Below are 22,288 nucleotides of genomic sequence, written 5' to 3' on the forward strand. Positions count from 1 at the left end.
TCTCTCTAATGTTCTCATCTGGGCATACCCCAAGCTTCTTGGCATTCCTGGGGATCACCCTGCAAAGTAGTACCTTTATCTGTTTCTACATGCCTTGCCCACTGTTGGGAAATCCCAACCCTTCTTTACTGGGCAACATCCTTCATTCCTAAAGACCACTGTCAAGGTCAAACATGCTTGCTCTGTACAGATTTTTTTTTATTCCAGTGCAGCCTCTCTCATCAACCCTCTCTGTACTCTACATGTTTACTAAGGCAGCAATAGTGGCACCCAGAACCTGCTCACTAGTGTTAGTTAGCATAGATTAGCATTCTGGACCTTTTGGGTAGGTCTGCTTTGTTTCATTGAACTTCATCCAGCAAGAGCTAGCCAGTCGCTGATTCATCATTCATTCAAGGACCTATGTCCTTGAAGCCATAATCTTCAGTTTAGTGAGCTTCCAACCCTCTGTTCTTCAAAGAAAGAAATGTACATGGAACATGTAATTAGCAAGATGGCACAAAAATAGTGTCACAGTGACCCAGTTGATAAAACAACTCTGCCAATGAAAATAATATCTATATTATTGAGCCTTTCCCAGTATAAGTATTGTGCAGAACACTGCCCATGTTCAATTGTGTACTTTAAATGGGTCCACAGATGAGAAAACTGTAGCATACACAAGTACTTTACTGTTCCCAGGGAACAATTAGGAAAGAGTAGAGCCAAGTTTCAGACCCAAGTAGCCTGACTCCAAAACACAAGTTCTAAACAGACCAGAGTTCTAGATCTCATGTTTAACCAAACCCACAAACAGCTTCCTAGCTGGTTCCACCAGGCTTCACTTAATCTTGTAAATATTTTTTTAATCAAAGGTAAAATATAAAATCAAGATGTCTATCAATGTGGTATAGTCAATTCCAGTTTCTGTGGCTCTCAGCAATTATCTTGGGGGTGAGGGGCTCTGGTCATCAGGGAGAGCTCATATTTATATAGAGACAGATGGATTAAGTTGGTCTATATAAAGGACAGATTATATGCCTGTGAGTTGAGCTATTTGTAAAAATGAGTTTCTAAGTCCTCAGACAAACTCAAAGCACATGTGTCTGATCCCAGGCAGAGCCTTGAATGTCTGAGTCACATGAGACCCAAATTTCCATCTTGAATCAAAGGAGTGCTCCATGTACCTCCCAAGGGAGTGTGCCTTCTCCTTTGCCTTACTGTATTAGTTCCCATACTTTGATGGTTCTACTGATTTCTTCTTTTAAAGGGCTCCAGGGCATAGGGAAGAGGCTACTGCAGCTAAACACACAGATGTTGTGATATACTTTATGAAAAAGGTGTCAGATGAGGTTAGTTCAGGTTTCAGTTACAGAATTATGGGGTATGGGTTTGGTGACAATGTCAACAGTACATTATTAGGTCCGTAAGGAGAGCCTTGTCTACATGTGAGGTATTAACATGACACATTTAACGTCTGATGAGGCTACAGAAAGAGGAAAAAGAAGCTAAATCTATGAGTTCATAACATGAAAAAGATATTTAAAATGTGCGGTAGACAATATAGCTGTGAAAAGGAAGCCAGAGAAATCTATGTTCATGTTTCTTGGCTTCAGGAAAACGTTAAGCCTTTCTTCCAGCACCCAGTGCAAAGCGATCCACTTCTTTTAAATGGCACAGTGCTCCATGGTCAGCAGAAAATTCCCCAAATGGGCTTCTATGGAAGTTATAGTCAAAATGTTATGTATTAGATGTTATCAACCATCAAGTGAGGGAGCTTAAAAAAAAGTGGCTTAGAGATTAAGAGCACTTGCAACTGTTGCAAGGGGCCTGAGTTTGGTTCTTAGGGCCAATGTTGGTTCACAACCACCAATAACTCCATCTCCAGGGCAGGAATGAGTCTTCTGGCCTTTGTGGGCACATGCCCCCACAGTCATATGCACATAATTAAAGTTAAAGTAAATCTTTTTTAAAATGCATTAATTTCATGTTTCAACTTGGATTCTATCTCTATGGAACTTTGATTAAGATATATATATATATATATATATATATATATATATATATATATATATATATACACACACACACACACACACACACACACACACACACACAAATATTACAGAATGTACCACCCTCTCACCTTCTTACTGGTGATACCCACATGTCATAGTTCTATCCTCTTGCAGAAACTTAGTCACTTTAATGGCCTTAAACCTCTGTGGTCGTTGTTCAGACTCATGTTAGTTTGAAAGTGTGGGTTTCATCACCAAAAAAGACAACAAAGGAGACACGGGTTCTATGGAATAAATAACCACAGGCTGCTTTGTTCCCCAGAGCTACCCTTTCCTGACAACTGTGATTGATGGGGTACTCCTGCCAAAGGCGCCTGAAGAGATTCTATCTGAGAAGAACTTCAACACTGTCCCCTACATCGTGGGCATCAACAAGCAAGAGTTTGGCTGGTTTATTCCAACGGTGAGAAAATAGTGATCTCATAACCCTAACCCCAGAACCCATCTTTATCTGCAGGACTTCTTTCTTCCGTTTGAATCCACCAGACCTGTTCCCATTGTTCCCACAAGTAGACATCTCCATGGAAACAGACTCCAAGATGGTCCAGTTGTGCCCTGGGATGTGCAGTCCTAGGAGCTCCTCTCTCCGCATTCTTTGCTTTTCTCTAGAAAATCTTGACAAGCTCCAAGTAAGATGTCTGTACTGATGATAACTCCCAACTGTTCTTGTTAGCCCAAAAGCCAGGAAGAGATGGAAAAATTCCGGATGGAATAACTAAGGATACCCAGAAAGGAGAGGGAGCTGGAAGTTCAGGAGTCAGGTGGAGACACAGCGGCTTCCAACTTGGAATTGGACTCATATTCCCCATTGATCTCCACAAACACTCTAAGTTGTTTCATTACAAATACTAGAGAAGATTGGTTGCACTTAAATGAAAATTGGCATCCAACAGGAAAATGGGGGTTTCTTGTACTAAAACTAAACAATGAAAAATACATGTTCAAGTAGAATGTTGCTGTTCATTTAGTAGCAAGACTGCATTGGAGAAGACTACAAAATTAACTCAGATCCCTGCCACCAATATTGAGAGAGATTTCAATGCTGTGATGTTATCTAAGAGCCAGCATGCTAGGATGGGTGAGTGTGTGTGGCCAGACACAGAATTGTTGGTCCACATTCATCTGCGGAAGAAATATCCTTCCCTTTGTGGAAGGATTCAGATCTGTAAGTTAAAGTTGAGCCTTTATCCAAATTAGGGACTTTTCCTTCCATAGACTAGAAGAGAAAACCAGAACAATATCCCCAAATGTTTGCTTTTTTTCATTGTTTTGTTTTTGTTTTTGTTTTTGTTTGTTTGTTTATTTGCTTCACTTCAAAGAAGCTTCAAAAATTAGAGAAAATTGCCCTCTGGTCCTTGAGGAAATTGTTCTGATTGAGACATTAATAGCTCAAGGGGCATCTTAAAGATTGGTAACTGCAAACATTCTATAGTAGCTGCTTTAACAGAGGTCAGGGCCAGTCTGCTCAACCTCAGCCTTTCTCCTGGCAACATTGAGCTTTCCAAGTAAGCATGGCAGGGGATGAGTCATACTTCTACAACTATGCTGATGTTGGATTACCTCTGACTGCAGAGGTTTGCACACATCACCACATAATAGGCATTCTACAGCTCTCAATATAGAAATATTTCAGAGATTATCAAATGACACAGCATGATGGTTGCTGGTGGATTCTTCTGACGCGTGATTTAATAGTGGGATGTCTTGTGATCTCTATCTACTCATTCTTGGCTTCTAAATACCTGCTTTTGATTTTCTCTCACTTTCTGGAGGATCTTGTGTGTATTCCAGCTTTATAGACAAACATATGCTCACACGTACTTACAAATACATGTACACTTACATATACATCTACACACTACACACAAATATACACTCAGACACAGAGTCAGCTTCTGCTAAACATGGTTTAAATCTCTTGTATTCTTTCAGTTTTTGGATAAATCTATCAAGTTAACTACTATTGCCTAATTCACCAGAACTCATGCACATCAAGGCCTACAAACACCTCTATTCCACTTCAGTCTGGTTGACTGGTTAGCTGGTTTGGGTATTACCATTAATTCCCAACAATTGACAAATGATTAACTCTTCTTTAACAGATGATGGGCTATCCACTCTCTGAAAGCAAACTGGACCAGAAGACAGCCACATCCCTCCTGTGGAAGTCCTACCCACTTACTGTAAGTATCAGTGGGATCTGGGAGGTCAAGATTCAAGGAAGGGCTTAGGCCTCACCCTGAGTCACACATTAAATGGTATCATATGAGGGAACTAGAACCTGGAGTTCTCACCCTACAGTAAGTATTAGCATGGCACTGACGATGGTCATAGTTAATCAGAGTCTTCTCAGTGGGCTGAAAAACATGCATTGCTCATTCTTGACTGATTTCAGAACATCTCTAAGGAACTGACTCCAGTGGCCACTGAGAAGTATTTGGGAGGATCAGACTGCCCTGACAAAAAGAAAGACCTCTTTTTAGACATGATGGGAGATGTCTTATTTGCTGTGCCATCTGTGATTGTGGCTCGGTATCACAGAGGTGAGTTCTGGGAGCTAGACAACAGAGGGACTCTCACTCCCAGTACAGTCAAATGTGGGAACTGATGAGGATCAGGACTCGAAGGCTCGTTTTCTATGGTCCAGAGGTGGCATGGCATATATTCTACATTATTTCTGTTTTATATGAATCTCTATGCCTAGGCACAAATATAAGTAGTCAATTTGGGAGTTAATTGCATTAAACACTCATAGGGATATGAGGATATAATATTGGAAAGAGACCAGTCAGTGATTCACTATCAAAAATTCACCTACTGTAGATGGAGGGAGTTGCCAGGGAGTTCTTAGAGTTATGAGAAGACAAACCTCAGGATTATCCCATTTGAGTCACAAAGGAAGTAGGCATACCCATCAGCACACACTTGCCATTAGTTGAACACTGTTTCAGTGAGTTCATTCCTTGATTCACTAACCTGTTGTACACATGGACAAGGCAACTTGTAGCAGTGAGCCAAGCCTCAGCCAAAGAGCTCCAGGTACTGGGGCTGACCTGTATGTAAACAAGGAGTATGTGTGAGGAACAGTGGCATCTGCTAGAGTCTCCTGATTTGAACTCACGCTGGTGTATATAGCGATAAAATACAAATACTTGGCAAGTTTGGCAGGGTCTGCCCAGGTCTTAAGCAGTAGGAGATAAATAACTGATCGTCAGGCAGACAGTCAGATAGATAAGAGGGAATTAATTTATGGGATTATTAAGGCCAAGAATTCTGGGGTCGGAAACAATTTGGAGACCCTGGGGTTCTGGTAAAATGACTACGGGATTGGAGGTCTCAGTGCCTGAGAAGCTAATGGTGCTTTTGAGTCTAATCCCAGCAGCTAGAGATCCTTGGGGAACCTTGGTAGAAATCTGAAAGTCCAGATGTGAACATCCTGGAGTCCTGGGCAGGAATTCAAGGTCAGAAAAAGAAGCTGCAGGAGAGAGGACATCACGTTCTCTTCTCTGTGATGGCCAGCAGGTCAGATGACACCTATCCATACTGAGAGTAGACTTTCCCCCTTTAGTGTACCAGTCATATTCCAGTCTCCCCTAAAGAACCTGCTCACACCCAGACATAATTCTTTATGGTTTTCTAGTAGTCCTTAACCCACTACCCACTCAAAATGATGGCTGAAGGAACTTTCTGAGAACCTGCTCGGGGTCAGAGGGTGCTATAAGGCAGCTTGTTTAAAGTACTAGGGCTGGAGGAAAAGTAGAACAAGTCACACAGGATTAAAAACTACACAGGACCCAAGTCTCAGAGAAAGGGGACCAGGAGACCACTGTTATCCACACCTGGCCTTTGTCCAGCTCAGTACATAAAAGTGTGAATGCTTTGAGGGCTGAAGAGGGTCTTCTCTGGGACTTTCCAATGTTACCCCAAGGCTGTGTCGATAAGGTAGGCTGTGATGAAAGCCTGGACACACCTAAACATGTTACGTGTTCTTCCAGGCTCTGCCACTTGTAGAGCCTCCCAGGACCCTTTCTTCCTGACTACTGTTACCCAAGTGTCTATGCCCCACTTTCTACTGATGACTGGTTTTTATAATTGTACAAATTGTACTGATCTCATCTCAGTGGTCTGAAGCAAGAGGTTTCAAACTAGATGCACTGACTAAAGGAAATGTTCTCTTCTCTAGGCTGGGGCTTGTGGTTCCTGCTTTAGTCTTTTCCCTCTCATAGGTTACTCTTTTGACAGGAAATTGTTCATCAGCTTACAATGGCTACTTAATAAGTGGATCACAGGGCCGCAGATGGATACTTGTTCAAAACACCAATTCTGACTAAACCATAGGACAGTGGTAGTGGCTAAGAAGGCAATTTACTAAAGCCAACTCCATGTCCTCATGCTGAGGTGTCATAATTGTCATATCATATTATTGATGAATATTTAATAACATAAAAATGATTACAGTGCGTTCCAAGATGTCTTGGATAATACTCTTATCTCAGTTTATATAGAAAAGGATATATGCTAAAACATCAAGAGACTGTCTTGGTGGTGGGATCATGGGGAATATTTTTCCTTTTTCTATGTTTTTCAAGATTCTTACAGTATGCAAGCAGGGGGGAGAAATGTCAACATTTTCACCACTCTGATGCAAGGCTGTAGCCTTCTATTCAGAGGCACTCTCTGCTGGCATCTATGCTGCCCTCTGACCACTGGTACTGCGGTCTCCCTGGGATGCAAGGCTTAGAACATAAGCAAAGTATTAGTTGATGCCATGATCCAATGGGAGGGAGCAATGACGCACGGGAGACAGGAAGACAAAGGACAGGAGAAGAGAGGCAAACTCACCCTCCCTTCATGCCTGATGGTTTTAACACTCATTCAAGCAAGACTCCAATAAGTACCTCAAGTTTCATGGTCTCACGAAGCCTAAAAGGCAGACTGCTTATGCTCTTCCTAGACTTACAGTTAATGCTCAGGCAGGGAGCTTGGGTAATCAGTAAAACAAAACAACAGCAACAACAACAAAACTTGTTTAAATCCCAGATCCACCAACAGCAGCTCCAAGCACCAAGCAAGTCCCTAGGTCTCTCTGTCCCCCCCCCAGCTGTGAATGTTCAGGGCCTCCCCACCCCATGTGTATCTGCTAATGTACATACTTGAATCCATGTCTTTTCAGATGCCAGAGCCACCACCTACGTGTACGAGTTTAAATATCACCCAAGCTTCGTGTCGGACATGAGACCCAAGACGGTGATCGCAGACCATGGAGATGAAGTTTACTCCGTTTGGGGGACACCATTTTTAAAAGGTAGTGGCTTACTGTTTGCTTGAACTTCAAGTTAAGAGCCTTGGGGTCTGGTCCTTGTTTAGTGGCCGTAAGTAAATATCTCTCCTCCTAATCCTAGTTTCCTAACAGTACCATGTTAGTTATTTTATACATTTCTGTGTCAAAATATCTGCCCAAGGCAACTTAAGAAGAAAGGGTTGGTATGCATTCACAGTTTCCCAGGGCCACCATCTTCTACAGTGAGGGAATCATGGTGGCAGGGCCATTAGGTTGTCTGGTAACACTGCACTAGCAGTTAGGAATCAGAGAGCGACTAGGAAGTGGTTCTAGGGTATAAGACTCAAGACTCACCCACAGTCACCTGCTCCCTACACGTCTCTAGCCTCCTAAAAGTTCCACAGCCTTCCAAACAGGACCACTGGTTAGATACCTAGTATCTCATACTGGGGACAAGCATACTGGGGACATTTCACATCCAAACTACAACAAAGACAGAGTTCTATTAAGCAATCTCTGTTGCTTTCCCTCCTCTAACAGGCATAAAGGAAGCTGTACCCTAACCAGAGTAGTGATTCTGACTCATGATGTCACTAAGACAAGCGACAGGTTACCTACAGGGCTCTGCCTCATGCAAGAATACCACTGTTTGAATTTCTAATTCCAGCAGCATACAGAATGTGAGAGAAGACACAATTAGCTTTGGTGTTAAGCTTGAGTGGGGTCTAATATTCCCATATCTCTGTCTATATATCAAAATTTTATATAATATATAATTATATTTTAATATATTATATGTCTATATAATATATTAAGTATAATCATATATTGTGCATTTGTTATGTATCAAATATGTTACACATTTAACAGATATTAAATATATATTTAATATATAATAACATAATTTTTAAAAGGCTTCTCACAAATATCTTCAGCATCATGACTCTCCACATGTGTAGGTAACCTGTGACCCATATCATGGTTATTTATATTTTTTATATATATTATTATATTATATATAATATGTTTATTTATATATATTACCGGTATCTCTGAGTGCCTCCCACTTAGGTGAACCCTTAGAGCACTAAGAGTTCTGGTATATTTCAGAATCTATGAAAATGAAAGAATGAGAGAAGATCCAAAATCAGCATTCATGAGGCAGAGAAAACTCTGGGGTTTGGCATTGTGGCATTAGCTAAAGAGGAAGGAGCAGATGACCGTGAGAAACAAAGACATGGGCAAACTATGTGCCCATTTGTGAGTTCTAGACAGTTCAAGCTTAAAGGGAACACTCAGCCTAACTCTTTTACAAATGCCGATTCCCACTCAGCAGGTAGATGGTATGTGGTAAAGACTGCCTTGTCTGATGCTACCACCCATGAACCACACCATGAACAGTAGACTCTTGTCTTCTTCCCCACAGAGGGCGCCTCCGAGGAGGAGATCAATCTCAGCACCATGATGATGAAGTTTTGGGGCAATTTTGCTCGGAATGGGTGAGCCTGGTGAAAAAGACAGAGCAGGTTTGGTGGGCAATGTGGGGTGCTGGGGACACTCCTGATAGGAAGGGACAGTTTCTAAAGTCTAAGTGACCAAAGCAATGGCTGTAGTGTTCTAACAATGAAAACTCTCTAAAACTGGGCAGGCTGCCCTGCAGAAAGTGTGTGTTTCAGGGGCTGTGCAGCCTCTTGGCAATGTATACGGCAAGGAATTCCTAAAACCCTCAAAGAAACCTGAGGACCACAGAGCAGCCTTAAAAAGCTCTATCTGATTCCATTCTCAGGAACCCAAATGGGGAGGGACTGCCACACTGGCCAGAGTATGATGAGAAAGAGAGTTACCTTCAGATTGGGACCACCATCCAGCAAGCTCAGAAGCTCAAATACAAAGAAGTAGCTTTCTGGACTGGCCTCCGGGGTATGGAGGTGGAGGAAGCAACCGAGGAAGACACTCAGAAATGAAGTCGAAGGCAGCACAACCCTGGAAGCCATTAACAACCTGGTCAATGCTGTTCCCCAGAAGGTGTCTGTAGCCCAGAGAGCTTTCTTATCACACAGGCTGAAGAACTGTGTTGGAAGTGGGCAGAAGCCAGTGAAGAGAAATGTTTGTAACTGTGGTTTCAGTTTGTAAAATAAATAAAATAAAAATCTTCGAGGGGAACCAAATCGATGTCTGTGTTTTGAACTACAGATTAGCCCTTCCTGCCCAGAGAGAGGTAACCCTGTGGGAATTGCTTGGCCTGTATATGTGCTAAATCCCAGCATGCTCAGAGGTACTAATGGGGACTTTGGATGTATCTGAGCCATGCTCAACACTGGAACATGGGAAGCTGGGGTCATTACAGCATAACAATGTACATGTTAAGTGTTCTGGGAAGCTCTGTTTCCTCTAGTCTTGACCCCCGCAGCAATCTCTATTCTTGTGTTCCTAAAAATAAATATAATAATAATAATAATAATAATAATAATAATAATAATAATAATAATAATAATTCAGGCAGGACACAAGTGTAGATCAAGGAGTCAAGAGTTTAACCACAGCAAGCAAAGAAACAAGAGAAATCAGCTGTGCTGAGTAGCAATGGCCCAATCCCAGCAAACATGGGCCTTATATTTCTCTTCTACTCACTTCCTCTCCCTCTTGCCTCCTTCGGGGTGGACGCTTCCACGAAGGAGGCGTTCTCTTCTTAGAATTAGATTTTACCAGGATTCAAAGAGTTATGTGTAATTATAAAAAATGGAAGAACATGGATGGGGACTTAGACTTCACTAGAGTAAGGGTAACAGTGTTCAGGCCATGGTGCCCTAGGGAGGAGGTCCCTGATTCAGCTTAAGACAACTACCACATACTGTTCTTCATATTCTAGTTTTGGGATACCCTGAGACGGTCTGTTCTGAAGGAGTTAAACTCCACTGTTGCTCTTATAACATGTTTCAGGGTCTTGAGAAGACCCACTTATGGTTCTTTATGGATTATTTTGAGGACACTGCCAGAGCTAACCTCCTGTATAAGAAGAGGAAGATAAACTTGTGCACCAGTTTGCTGATCTTTCCATAGCTCCTCAATCCCTTCCTGAACATTGCCCTTGAGGCTATTTCCTGTACAACTGTTCTGAACCCTTCTGTATCTCAAAGCAAGCATGGACCACTGCACTAAATTCCTAAAGTATAATTCCAAAATGAAATCAGAGGAGAGACTTCAGGATTCCCTGGGACATATAGTCTCCATGGAGCCTCCCTCTATCCGAACAGCAAGGAAAGCAGTGTTATCATCCAAACTGTAACTTCCTGCACTGAAGAGCTGAAGATGCAGGCTCGGTGATTAACCAGACGTCAAAAGGAGGGCAGACACTTTGGAGGGCAGGTGGAACATTTTACATGTAAACCTAAATGTAAAGGTAAACTGTGGGGCTGATCCTGCTAGGCGAAGGGTTGTACTACAACCTCTTTTACAAGTTCCTGGTCATGCAGATAAAGGAACTTGAAACTAGACACAGAAAGGAACTTGAAAATAGGTTGGTTGTTTTTGTTTTGTTTTGTTTGTTTTTGGTTGTTTTGTTTTTGTTTTTGTTTTTGTCTTTGTTTTTGTTTTGTTTTGTTTGAGCCGGAAGGGGTTGATATGCATCCCAGAACAACCAGACATCCCAAAAATCATAGAATTTCAAGATTCAGCTATCTCAAAGCTCTTCAAACACAGGCTTTCAGGGTATTGGAAGCTTCATTGTTAGTCATGAGTTCACTGCCCATATGTGATTAACTCAACCTTTAGTCCTACTTCCCTATCCCCCCAGGAGGCTAGGCCATGAGGCCCTAAATCCTACCCTCTAATCTCCTCTCTGTCTGTGAGTCAACTCATTAGCATACAAAACATAGTGTCTTGGGGTTTCTGTTGCTGTAGTGAAAGGCCACCACTAAAAAGCAAATTAGAGAGAAAGGGGTTTATTTGGCTTATACGCCTACAGTCCATCACTGAAGGGAGTCAGGACAGGATCTCACACAGGGCAGGAGCTTGGAGGCAGGGGCTGATGCAGAGGCCATGGAGGGGTGCTGCTTACGGGCTCGTTCACCATGGCTTGCTCAGACAGCTTTCTTAGAGAACTCAGGACCACCAGCCCATGGCACCACCTACAATAGGCTGGGTCCTCCCCCCCTCATAATTAAGAAAATGCCCTACAGACAAATCTTACAGAGATATTTTCTCAATTGAGGTTACTCTAGCTTGTACTGAGTTGACATAAAACTAGCCAGCATACATGGGTCTAGCTTTATGCCAGAAAATGGGAATAAAGGGTGGAACCACTATGTCTTAGAACCACAGACCCCAGGTTGAGTTGACACCCTCAGAAATTCTTCTCCATAGACCTTTATTGGGTGGAAGTTCATGAAAGAAACTAGAGAAAACCTGCCTCCAGGGTGTAGGCATGAACCCCATGAGGATCCTTCCCTCTTAAAGAAGTCCTTTAACCTCCCCATAGGGAACAGCACAGCAATTTTTTTCCCCTCTCAGTGTGAAATAGGAAGCTGTCCTAGGTCAAGGTCATTAGAGATATTTTAATGTTAGGGAAGGGTATGACCTCTGAGAGGATTCTGTCTCCAAGGACCCACTAAGGTTGAAACTGGACCAGACAGCTAAAACCCGATACCATCACTGAGTCAGCAGATACTGTGAAAAGCAAAAGCATAGGACAGCCTGAAGTTGGAGGTGGAAGAGTGTATTAAGGAAACCCTTCGGATCAGAAACCAGCCCTCACGCAAGTACGCTAGAACATGCAGAACGTTGGACAACACTAGAAAATATAAATCAAGGTATAAATCAACATGCGTTTCAGATACCCAAGGGATGGTGTATCTGAATAGGGATGGAGTACACACAGCCCACATGCACATGTACAGTCACAACACACACACACACACACACACACACACACACACAGAGAGAGAGAGATAGAGAGAGAGAGAGAGAGAGAGAGAGAGAGAGAGAGAGAGAGAAAGTAAGGTGAGCAGAAGTCATGGAGGGTCTGCAAACCAGGGCCTGCAGAGTAACAATCCCACAGTCTGTATGAGGTAAGTGGGACATCCGACGCAACATGATTCAGTAGCTGAGTGTTCGTTCTGTAGAGTCTGATCCTAGGCAGCTTAGTTTAGGCATACTTAAATACTGTACAATTTTGGGAGAACATTTCCTGTTGTAACACAAACCTGTGGGCACAAAGAGGAATAATTACGTAGACACTCTTCTCAAAGAACATGTCACTTCTTTCATGAAGATGGATTGTCGAGATAGACTACATGTGATATCTCAAGGGCCTAGGGGAGGATCTAGTGTGGTCTCAGCCATACAGATAGCTCAGACCTCACCTAGGCTATTAACCACCGCTGGTACTATTTGTGAGAACCTGGGGAAGCAAGATGTGCCTAGCCCTACAGAATGCACAGAGGTCATCTGGACTATTAGACACTTCTAGTCCTGCTTGGAGGAACTTGGAGGAGCTTGGAGGAGCCCTTAGCCATATGGATAGCTCAAAGGTCACCTAGACTGTTAGCCACCTCTGATCTTGGCTTTTGGGGAGCTTGGGGGAAAGCCAGCTATGACATGGTCTTATAGATAGGTCAAGGATTTCCTAGGCTCTTAGCCAGCTCCATTCCCAGCCTTCTCAGTGGAAATGGGGTCTACATTTTTTCCTTTGAAGAAACAACCCTGCGTGTTTAACATACCTGGTTTCCCCAGCATTGTTTGTGAGAGCAAGGACTTTCGTACTCCCACAAGGAAGGCACGTCTGTTTCCACTCATACAGTTTGATCCTGATTCCACACGCCTACAAATGATGCAAAGCATTTAATGCAATGTTGAGAACTCAGAAAAGCAAGAAAACACCATTAACAAGAGACAAATTAAACACCAAAGCAAATGCTGAGTGACCCTTACCACTATGAGAACAACCACCTGGGGTGGGAGGAGTCAAAGGAGCATACGGAAAGCTTCCATGGACAAACAATATTGAAAGCAACCCAGGAAAAGGGCCGTACATGCAGAGTACCAAAGAAGAGATTATGGAAATTTTCTCTTTTTATTTATTTTTTTTAAATCATACATCAGTAACATATTTGCATCATTTCCACTGTATTCCCTCCCTCCCCTATCTCCTCCCACACCCCCTCCTACTCAAATTCATGATTTTTTTGTCACTTCTTTATTTACTAATTGTTACATTATATGTGTGCTGACTCGCTTCATGTTAGCAGGCTTGAGTCATTTGAAAGGAGAGAACCTCAACAGAGAAAGTGACTCCATAGCATCACGCTGTAGACAGACCTGTAACACATTGATTGACAGAGGAGGGCCCAGCCCATCGTGAGTGGTATCATCCATCCCTAGACCGGGTTCTATAAGAAAGTCTATGGCTTGAATAAGCCATAAGGAACAAGTCAGTAAGCAGCATTCCTCCATGGCCGCCTCCTGCTTCAGCTCCTGCCTCCTGGTTCCTGCCCTGTCTGAGCTCCTGTCCTGACTTCCTTTGATGATGAGCTGTGTTGTGGAATCGTAGGCAAAATAAACTCTTTCCTCCACAACTTGCTTTTGGTCAGGGAATTTCATCACAGCAATAGTAACTAAGTACAGTAACGGCAATGGTAAGGGTAACTAAGACACCATGTATGTATATATTAATATTTCTATTTATAGCTTAAAACCTACTACTCTCCTTTAGTGTCATTCTTATATACCTGTGTTTGGGGACTATCATTAGATATTAAGTAACATATCAGGGGCCTTCTCCCTGATTCTCTTTCTCTCAGAAGCCATTGATCACCTATATCTCTTTATCAAGGAGTGGGGCCCTAGAAGATCCACCTTGGTATGCCAACTGGTGTTATCACTATGCAGGCCCCATTTAAGTGACCATATTGTTGAGATTTCATGAATTCAGCTTCCCTCTCATGTCTAAAACTCATTGCCTAGCAGAAACTGCCCTGGTCCTCTCACTCCTGTAGTCTCTGACTTCTCTTCTGTGATGTCCCCTGATGTGACAACAGTTAGTTGTGTTGGACACCCCACAATCATTTTTATCTGAATTTTGAATATTAATAGGTCTGTGTAGAAAAAGAAGTTTCTTTGAGAAAGGGTGAGTGCTATACTTATCTGTAGATATAAGGATACATATTTAAAATACAGTTAGAAATTATATTAGTTGGAGAAAATGGTAATAGTAGGGTGCTTCTCTAGGGTCCACGCCCTCTCCAGCCATTGCCAGTTGGCTACATTTGCAGACTCAGACATGAGTTCTTGCCTAGTGATTGGGCCATAAATCCAATTAGACAGCTGTTGGTTGCTTCCCAAGACATAGTGTGTTTGGAGGGAAAATCTCACTGGACCAACTATTGTTGTGGTTCACCAACTTTTAGCTGTGTAGGAATATTGATTAGTTTTCTCCCTTGGCAGCTTTCACAGATCCTTCAGTACTCTGAGAGTTAGGGGGATACTAGGCAAGAGGTTTTGGGGTCAGATCTAGTTCAATACTCCAGAAGTCTTCAACTTCTGGGAGGCAATGAAGGCAATGACGGTAGCTTAGGTTGTTTCAGGAATCTCTTGGAAAATCCTCCTGAGGCTTCCACCTACAAGGGAGACTTCCCATGCTCAGCCACCAGGACTGTTTAGATAGTCTATGGCTTTGAGGAAGAGCATAGTCACCCTGTGTGATGGGATTCCACTTAATATGTATTAAATATTACATATAATATTACATATGTATAATGTATAATGTACATATTAATATGTATAAATATTACATAAAATATTAAAGTAAGGTTATAAAATAATGTTTCCCTATGGCCTTTTTGAGTTCTTACTGATATTTATCTCTCCTTCCTTTGAGTCACCTCCTCTCCTCTTGATTTTCTCCCCTTTCCCCTTCTGAGAACCTTTATTTCATTATCCCCTCTACAGAACTCCTTACCTCTCTACCATGGCTCTTGCTGCCTCTTCTGACTTCTGCAGTTATTCCAACTTATTCCAGGTTATACACTCACAACTAAAGGCTTGGAGATAGGACTTACAAATGAGAGAGAAGATGTGACCTTTGCCTTTTTAAGTTTAGATTATTACCCTCAGTATCTTCCTGTACCATTGACTGGCCTGCAAATTTCATTATCCGTACCGTTGGAAAACATTTCACTGTAGATCTATACTACATTCCATTCATCAGCTGAAGGGTATTTAGGTTGTCTCCATTTCCTGGAAAGAGCCAGCACCGGACACGGCTTAGCATGCATCTGTGGAGTAGAATGCTCAGTCCTCCAGACACATGCCAAGAGTTGGTATAGCTATGTCATTAGGTAAATCTACTTTTAGATTTTTGAGAATTCTCCACTGATTTCCACAGGGGCTGCTCCAGTATGCACCCACCCACCAACAGAGGACAAGGGTTTCCCTTCCCCACCCTCTCACCAGCATGTGCTGTCAGCTTCTCCTTTGATCTTAGCCATTCCAACTCGGGTAAGACAACGTAACCAGTTTTCGTAGACACTTCCCTCACTGCTAAGGATGCTGAGTGCTTTTTTAAAAATATATTTCTCGGCCGTTTCTAATTCTTTTGAGAACTCCCTCCTCTGATCCACAGCCCTTTTTAAAAACTGGTCATTTGAAACTTTCTTTGTTATTTTGACTTCTTTGTGTGTCCTAGACATGAGTCATCTACGGGATCTGCAGTTGGCAAGAATTCACACTTCCTCTGTGCACTTCCTTCTCAAGAGATTCTTCTTTGCCATACAAAAAGCGTTTTAGCTGTACAAGAGTCCCTGGGTCAATTGTTGGTATTAGTTTCTGAATGAAGGGAATCATCTTTCCTTCCTGACCTATTTCCTGGAGTTTACTTATGGAAGGTTTTATTGGAAACTATTGTGAGTAAAAGCCCCAAGAATCCTCACCTTACACTGAGCCTTCTACGATGCTAATAAACTGACTATAACTTCAGTGATGTGGAGGGTTGGAATGTTACAGGTCTATAGCCAAATTATTTGGGGCCAAGCTTTAGACTTCCCCGATTCATTTGTTAGCCTCTATTTGTGGCTTAAGGTCTTTGGTAGTCATTGGGTAAATCCATTAGTATAGAACAACAGAAACCTAGTTTCTACCAGCTAAGAAGCTAAGGTTCTATGTGGTCAGGTCATATCTGAGACCTATCGCTGAGATTGTCCCTTTATTTTGTAACTGACTTCCACCAATGTATTTTTAAACTGCCTTAGCACATGAACTCAGAGAAACCATGGTAACTTGTACAACACCCACACTACTTCAAGCCAGAGGAAATCCTAGCACAGAGGAGAGGTGGGCAAAAAGTCCTACCCCTAACTTAGAAGCTAATTGCAATGAGTAGCCAGTTTACTGGGAGAAGTAAACTTAATTTTCTACAATGGAGCATCACTGCATATGTCAATTACACCCCAGGGCAGACTTCATGGGATGGTTGGCCAGCACAAAATGAGAGCTATGGTGTGTGTGTGTGTGTGTGTGTGTGTGTGTGTGTGTGTGTGTCTAGGTGTATGTGTGTGTCTGTGTGTGTGTCTGTGTGTATGTGTATGTGTGTGTATGTGTATGTGTGTGTATGTGTGTGTCTGTGTGTGTATGTGTGTGTGTCTATGTGTGTATGTGTGTGTGTCTATGTGTGTATGTGTGTGTATGTGTGTGTATGTGTGTGTGTCTGTGTGTGTGTATGTGTGTGTGCATGTGTGTGTGCATGTGTGTGTATGTGTGTGTATGTGTGTGTATGTGTGTGTGTATGTGTGTCTGTGTGTGTCTGTGTGTGTCTGTGTGTGTATGTGTCTGTATGTGTGTATGTGTGTGTGTGTGTCTGTGTGTGTCTGTATGTGTATGTGTGTATATGTGTGTGCATGTGTGTGTATGTGTGTGTGTACATGTGTGTGTCTGTGTGTGTGTCTGTGTGTCTGTGTGTGTATGTGTCTGTATGTGTGTATGTGTGTGTATGTGTGTGTGCATGTGTGTGCATGTGTGTGTGTATGTGTGTGTATGTGTGTGTGTGTGTTCATTTTTTGTTGTGGTGATGCTGTTATGGGGCATTGTTATCATTGTTGGGGTTTTTTGTTTTTATTTTGAGCTTTTTGTTTGTTTGTTTTATTTTGTTTTCTTGGTCTTTTGTTTTATTTGATTTGGTTTGGTATTTTTCAGAAAGAGGGAAAACAGGTGAGTGGAGGTAAGGAGGTTGAAACCATATGGGAGGACTCAGGAAGGACAGAAAAGCCTGGTGGCTCAGGCTTGAAACAACAGTTCCAGGGGAGGCTGAGGCAGCAGGGGAAGGCAAGCCTGGGCAACTTCTCTCAAAACAAAGAAACAGGCAAAGTGCTGGGGTCTAACTCAGTGGTAGAATGTTTACCTGACATACATGAAAACCAAGACTCAATACCCAGGAGGGGCTGGGCCTTCAACTTGGAATCCTAACTCCACAACGCTTTGCTTTGCTTTGTTTTTGAGGACAGCAGAAAAACAAGAGAGAGAACTAATTGTCAGGCCCATGCAAGCAGAAATATTAAAGAAAATATAATACAAAGCAAAATTTTTATACCTGCCACGGTTGTCCCGGTTAGTTTCTGTCACTGTGCTGAAGCTCTGCAATCAAAGGTGACTGGGGGTGGAGGGCCAGGGGGAGGTTATTTCAGTTTACAACTCTCAAGTCACATTGCATCACCCAGGAAAGTCAGACAGGAACTCAAGGCCGGAAATGGAGTCATATCCAGGGAGCAACTCTGCTTGCTGACTGGCTTACTCACCATGGCTCTGTCACTCTGCTTTCTTGTAGAACTCAGGACCGCCTCCCAAGAAGTAAGCACCCACCTTAGGCTTGGCCCTTCCATGTCAATCTTTATTGGAGAATCTTTCTCCACAGGCTTGCCTGCAGGCCATTCTGGTGGGGAAATTCTCTCGACTGAGGCTCCCCGCTTCTCGAACACCTCCAGCTGGTGTCTGGCTGCCAGAAAGAAAAACTAACCAGGTTGGACAGAAACAAACAGCAACAAGAAGAATTTTTTTAAAAGTAAATGCAACTTTTTCCTTTAATTGAGTTCATTGATTATCTAAAGGGGAAAACAAAAACAGTACCAGTGAACTGTGGTGGGTTTAAGGACTATGTCACATCAAAACAAATGACAAAAGGACCTAGGAAGTTGAGTCAGCAGTTAAGAACATTGGCTGCTCTTCCAAAGGACCAAGTTTGATTCCTTGTATGCACATGGCAGTTCACAACTGTCAAGGGGAGCCCACTTCTTCTTCTGTCCTCCATGGGCACCAGGCATGCATGTGGATGTTGAATGTCCGTCTTGCTGTGTATTGTAATGCTAAGTGTGGGCTCCCATGACCTGGAGTTATCACACAGCTCCAAGTGACTTTGCCCCCCAAGTTATTTCTGATTGTAAATAAAGATGCTGGCAGCCAATAGCTAGGCAGAAGAGACATAGGTGGGGTTTAGGATTCCTGGGCTTGGGGTCTGAGGAGAACCATGAGGGAGAAGAAGGAGAAAGAGGAAAGAGAAGCTGCCATGGGCTAGGTGAGTCGTAAAAATGTGGCCCTGAGGGCTGTCCAATTGGAATTAAGAACAGCTCAAATGAAATATAGAAAGTAATAACTTGGGATTAAAGATAGTAAAGTAGAGTGTAATAGCAGAGAGGGTAGATATCTGCCCAGTTCTTGTCTTATTTAAGACTTATTTTAAGCATAAAGGTTGTGTGTGTCTTTTATCTGGGAACTGAAAGATCAAGGCAGGATAGAAACCCTGGATTGGGATTAAAAATGTCTACAACATAGGGAAAACACAATAGCAATGGGAGCTAAGGGAATAAATTATTATTATGAGGCCTTTATGCTTGGTGTAGTTGGTACTAAATCTGCATTCAATGAGTGTCAGTGTGCTGAGTGCAATGCTGAAACCAAGCCTAGTTCAGAACTCAAAGATGGAGAAAGGTTTATCATGTCCAGTAAGTAAGGAGAGGTTGGAGTCATTTCCAAAGCAGTGACCTCCCAGAACAAAAGGAAAACTGAGCATTTTAGTCAGGGACCCCATACTTAGTTATACAGGAATCACTTTAGAGGTAAGTGCTTCCAGGGCATGCTCAGATAAGAAGTACATTGCTCTCCTGGGCATATACCCAAAAGATGCTCCAACATAGAACAAAGACACGTGCTCCACTATGTTCATCGCAGCCTTATTTATAATAGCCAGAGGCTGGAAAGAGCCCAGATGCCCTTCAACAGAGGAATGGATATGGAAAGTGTAGTACATCTACACAATGGAATATTACTCGGCTATCAAAAACAATGACTTCATGAAATTCATAGGCAAATGGATGGAACTGGAAAATATCATCCTGAGTGAGGTAACCCAATCACAGAAAAACACACATGGTATGCACTCATTGATAAGTGGATATTAACCCAAAAGCTCGAATTACTCAAGATGCAATCCACAGACCAAAGGAAGCTCAAGAAGGATGACCAAAATGTGGATGCTCCATTCCTTCTTAAAAGGGGAAAAAATATCCATAGGAGAGGATATGGAAGCAAAGTTTAGAGCAGCAACTGAAGAAACGGCCATTCAGAGCCTGCCCCACATATGGTTCATATATATACAGCCACCAAAACTAGATAAGATTGATGAAGCTAAAAAATGCATGCTGAAAAGGACTGGATATAGATCTCTCCTGAGAGACACATCCAGAGCATGTCCAATACACAGGTCAATGCTAGCAGCAAAACACTGAACTGAGAACAGGACCCCCGTGGGGGGAATTAGAGGAAGGATTGAAAGAGTTGAAGGAACTTGCAACCCCATATGTACAACAATGCCAACCAACCAGAGCTTCCAGGGACTAAACCACTATCAAAAGACTATACATGGACTGACCCAGGGCTCCAGCTGCATATGTAGCAGAGAATAACCTTGTTGGGACACCAGGGGAAGGGGAAATCCTTGGTCCTGCCAAGGTTGAACCCCCAGTGCAGGGGAATATGGGGGGAAGGCAGTAAGGAGGATGGATGGGGGGGAATACCCGTATGAGGGAGGGGGAGGGAATGGGGGCTTATGGATAGGAAACTGGGAAAGGGAATAACATTTGAAATGTAAGTAAAGAAATATATCTAATAAAAAAAGAATAGAAAAAAAGAAGTACACGGTTGAACACACTCAGTTGAAAAGCATATTAATGTACATGCTCAACTAAGAAGCACACTGTTGTGTATGTTCAATTCAGAGGCACATTGCTAGTCATGCTCAATTAAGAAACACACTATTGCACATGCTCCATTAAGAGGCACATTACTGAGCATGCTCCATTAAGAAGCACATTGTTGAGCAGGCTCGGTTTAAGGGAGATTCAAGAAGGAAAAATGGTGAGTGAATTTCAAAGTATGCTTTCTTCAAAGTCCTGGATGGATATTTGAAAGAGTATCATGGTGGACAAAAAGGCATTGGTGTTTCCTCATAAAGGCAGCAGACATGAGTACCCCTTGGTATACACAAGTCATCTAAAAACCTCCCTAAAAAAAGAAAAAAGTCTTCTTCCCATAGATGCTAACAATATTGTATTATTTGAAAGTAAAACACACCAGGGTGTTGTATACCCATAATCAGCACTAAATCCTCCTTAAAGAGGTATAAAGAAAAGCTCAATAGTGGAGATAAAATGAATCAAAAACTCTCAATCCAAAAGCAAATAGCCAAACAAGAAAAGCAGAACATCGACTAGCAGAAAAAGATTCAGAGAGATCCTAATCCACTCATAGCAGTAATTTTGTGGAATTAAAGTGCTTGAGCATATCCATTAAGATATTTGTAAGACTGGATTTAAAAAGCAAGACCCAACTCCACCTTACAGAATACGGAATGTGGCTCTGCTTTGTGACCTCTGGTGGCTGCTGGCTTTTAAGCCTGGCCAGTCATTGTCTGCTCTAGCTCCTTATCTGGGGAAGCTGATTAGAAAGCCTGGGCACTTCCTGTCCTGGTGCCAGGGTAAGATCTAAGCCTCACAAGCTCACACCGGACTCAGCCCCAACCACAAAAGTCCTAAGCCTTTCCTTCCAGACCTTGCTAGAGCTGACTGACAGGCCTGCCTTGCACCTCAACTGAGTATGTTAAAAAAACAAAACCTCTACAGTGTAGACATAAACACACACATTTATATATTTATATTTATATTTAAAATAGGAGGAAAGGCATACTATACAACCCAGGTACTCAAAAGACAATTGGGTGATTATATTAATATTCCATGAATCAGTGTTACAAAAGTGGGGGTGGGTATGTAGAACATCAGCGTGTCGATCCGCCAGGAAGATACTACAACCCCAATGTATCAACAACAGCCAATAGAATCTCAGAGGCGGCGCTTAATGTTTGGGGACTTGGTTCCCCCAAGAGTAAGTCCTGAGTGCAGTCATATTGGAGTGAATGGAGAGATATTACAGAAGACCTGGGAAAGGAGCGGGAAAGAGACTGTGTTCAAGTCAGCTCATGCAACTGTGGGAAGGGGCTTCTTAGTGGAAACCGAGTCAGTCCCACTGGGGACCAAGCGGGAAACAAACTCAGTATTTGGAAGGGGGACGTTCATACAACAACCTCTAGTCCTTGCCCACGGGTAGCTTCTTTGCAGCTCTGTGCCTGATCCCATGAGGCATTACAGATGTTCACCCCAAGGACTTGGGGAGGCAAGCATCCTGGTGAGTAGGAACCATGAACATGGGGTTGAGCAGAAAATTAAAAACGTCCATTGTCACACACTAAAGCTAGAGGGCCAATGAGCCACCACTAGATTATAAGACAAAGAAAGAAAGGCACTGATCCAAAGTCATTGCGGGGCGGGGGGGGGGGGGATACTCGTATGGGGGAGGGGGAGGGGAGGGCGGCTTATGAACAGGAAACCGGGAACGGGAATAACCTTTGAAATGTAAG

General features: G+C 42.7%; 1 protein-coding gene and 1 long non-coding RNA gene across 13 annotated transcripts in view; one reads left to right on the forward strand and one right to left on the reverse strand.

The window, feature by feature from the left end:
* Ces1a (carboxylesterase 1A) overlaps nt 1-9,506 on the forward strand; it is a 26,691-nt gene extending 17,185 nt beyond the window's left edge. For both annotated transcript variants that reach the window (NM_001190375.1, XM_039097977.2), the window contains 6 exons: nt 2,320-2,460; nt 4,160-4,240; nt 4,453-4,600; nt 7,231-7,362; nt 8,765-8,837; nt 9,125-9,506. In NM_001190375.1, coding sequence (NP_001177304.1) covers nt 2,320-2,460; nt 4,160-4,240; nt 4,453-4,600; nt 7,231-7,362; nt 8,765-8,837; nt 9,125-9,302 — 753 coding nt within the window. In that variant the 3' untranslated portion in view covers nt 9,303-9,506. The remainder of the gene's footprint in view (nt 1-2,319; nt 2,461-4,159; nt 4,241-4,452; nt 4,601-7,230; nt 7,363-8,764; nt 8,838-9,124) is intronic.
* The window catches only part of LOC134483613 (uncharacterized), a 23,064-nt gene extending 4,756 nt beyond the window's left edge, over nt 1-18,308 (reverse strand). For 5 of the 11 annotated variants that reach the window (XR_010060408.1, XR_010060402.1, XR_010060411.1 and 2 more), the window contains exons 1-3: nt 17,915-18,308; nt 13,056-13,156; nt 5,034-5,110 (exon numbers count right to left, since the gene is read on the reverse strand). This is a non-coding gene — a long non-coding RNA (uncharacterized LOC134483613). The other 6 variants (XR_010060410.1, XR_010060409.1, XR_010060403.1 and 3 more) reach the window with 3 other exon arrangements.
* Nucleotides 18,309-22,288: the final 3,980 nt, after the last annotated feature.

The sequence above is a fragment of the Rattus norvegicus genome, chromosome 19 (genome assembly GCF_036323735.1).
Source record: "Rattus norvegicus strain BN/NHsdMcwi chromosome 19, GRCr8, whole genome shotgun sequence".
NCBI lineage: Eukaryota > Metazoa > Chordata > Mammalia > Rodentia > Muridae > Rattus > Rattus norvegicus.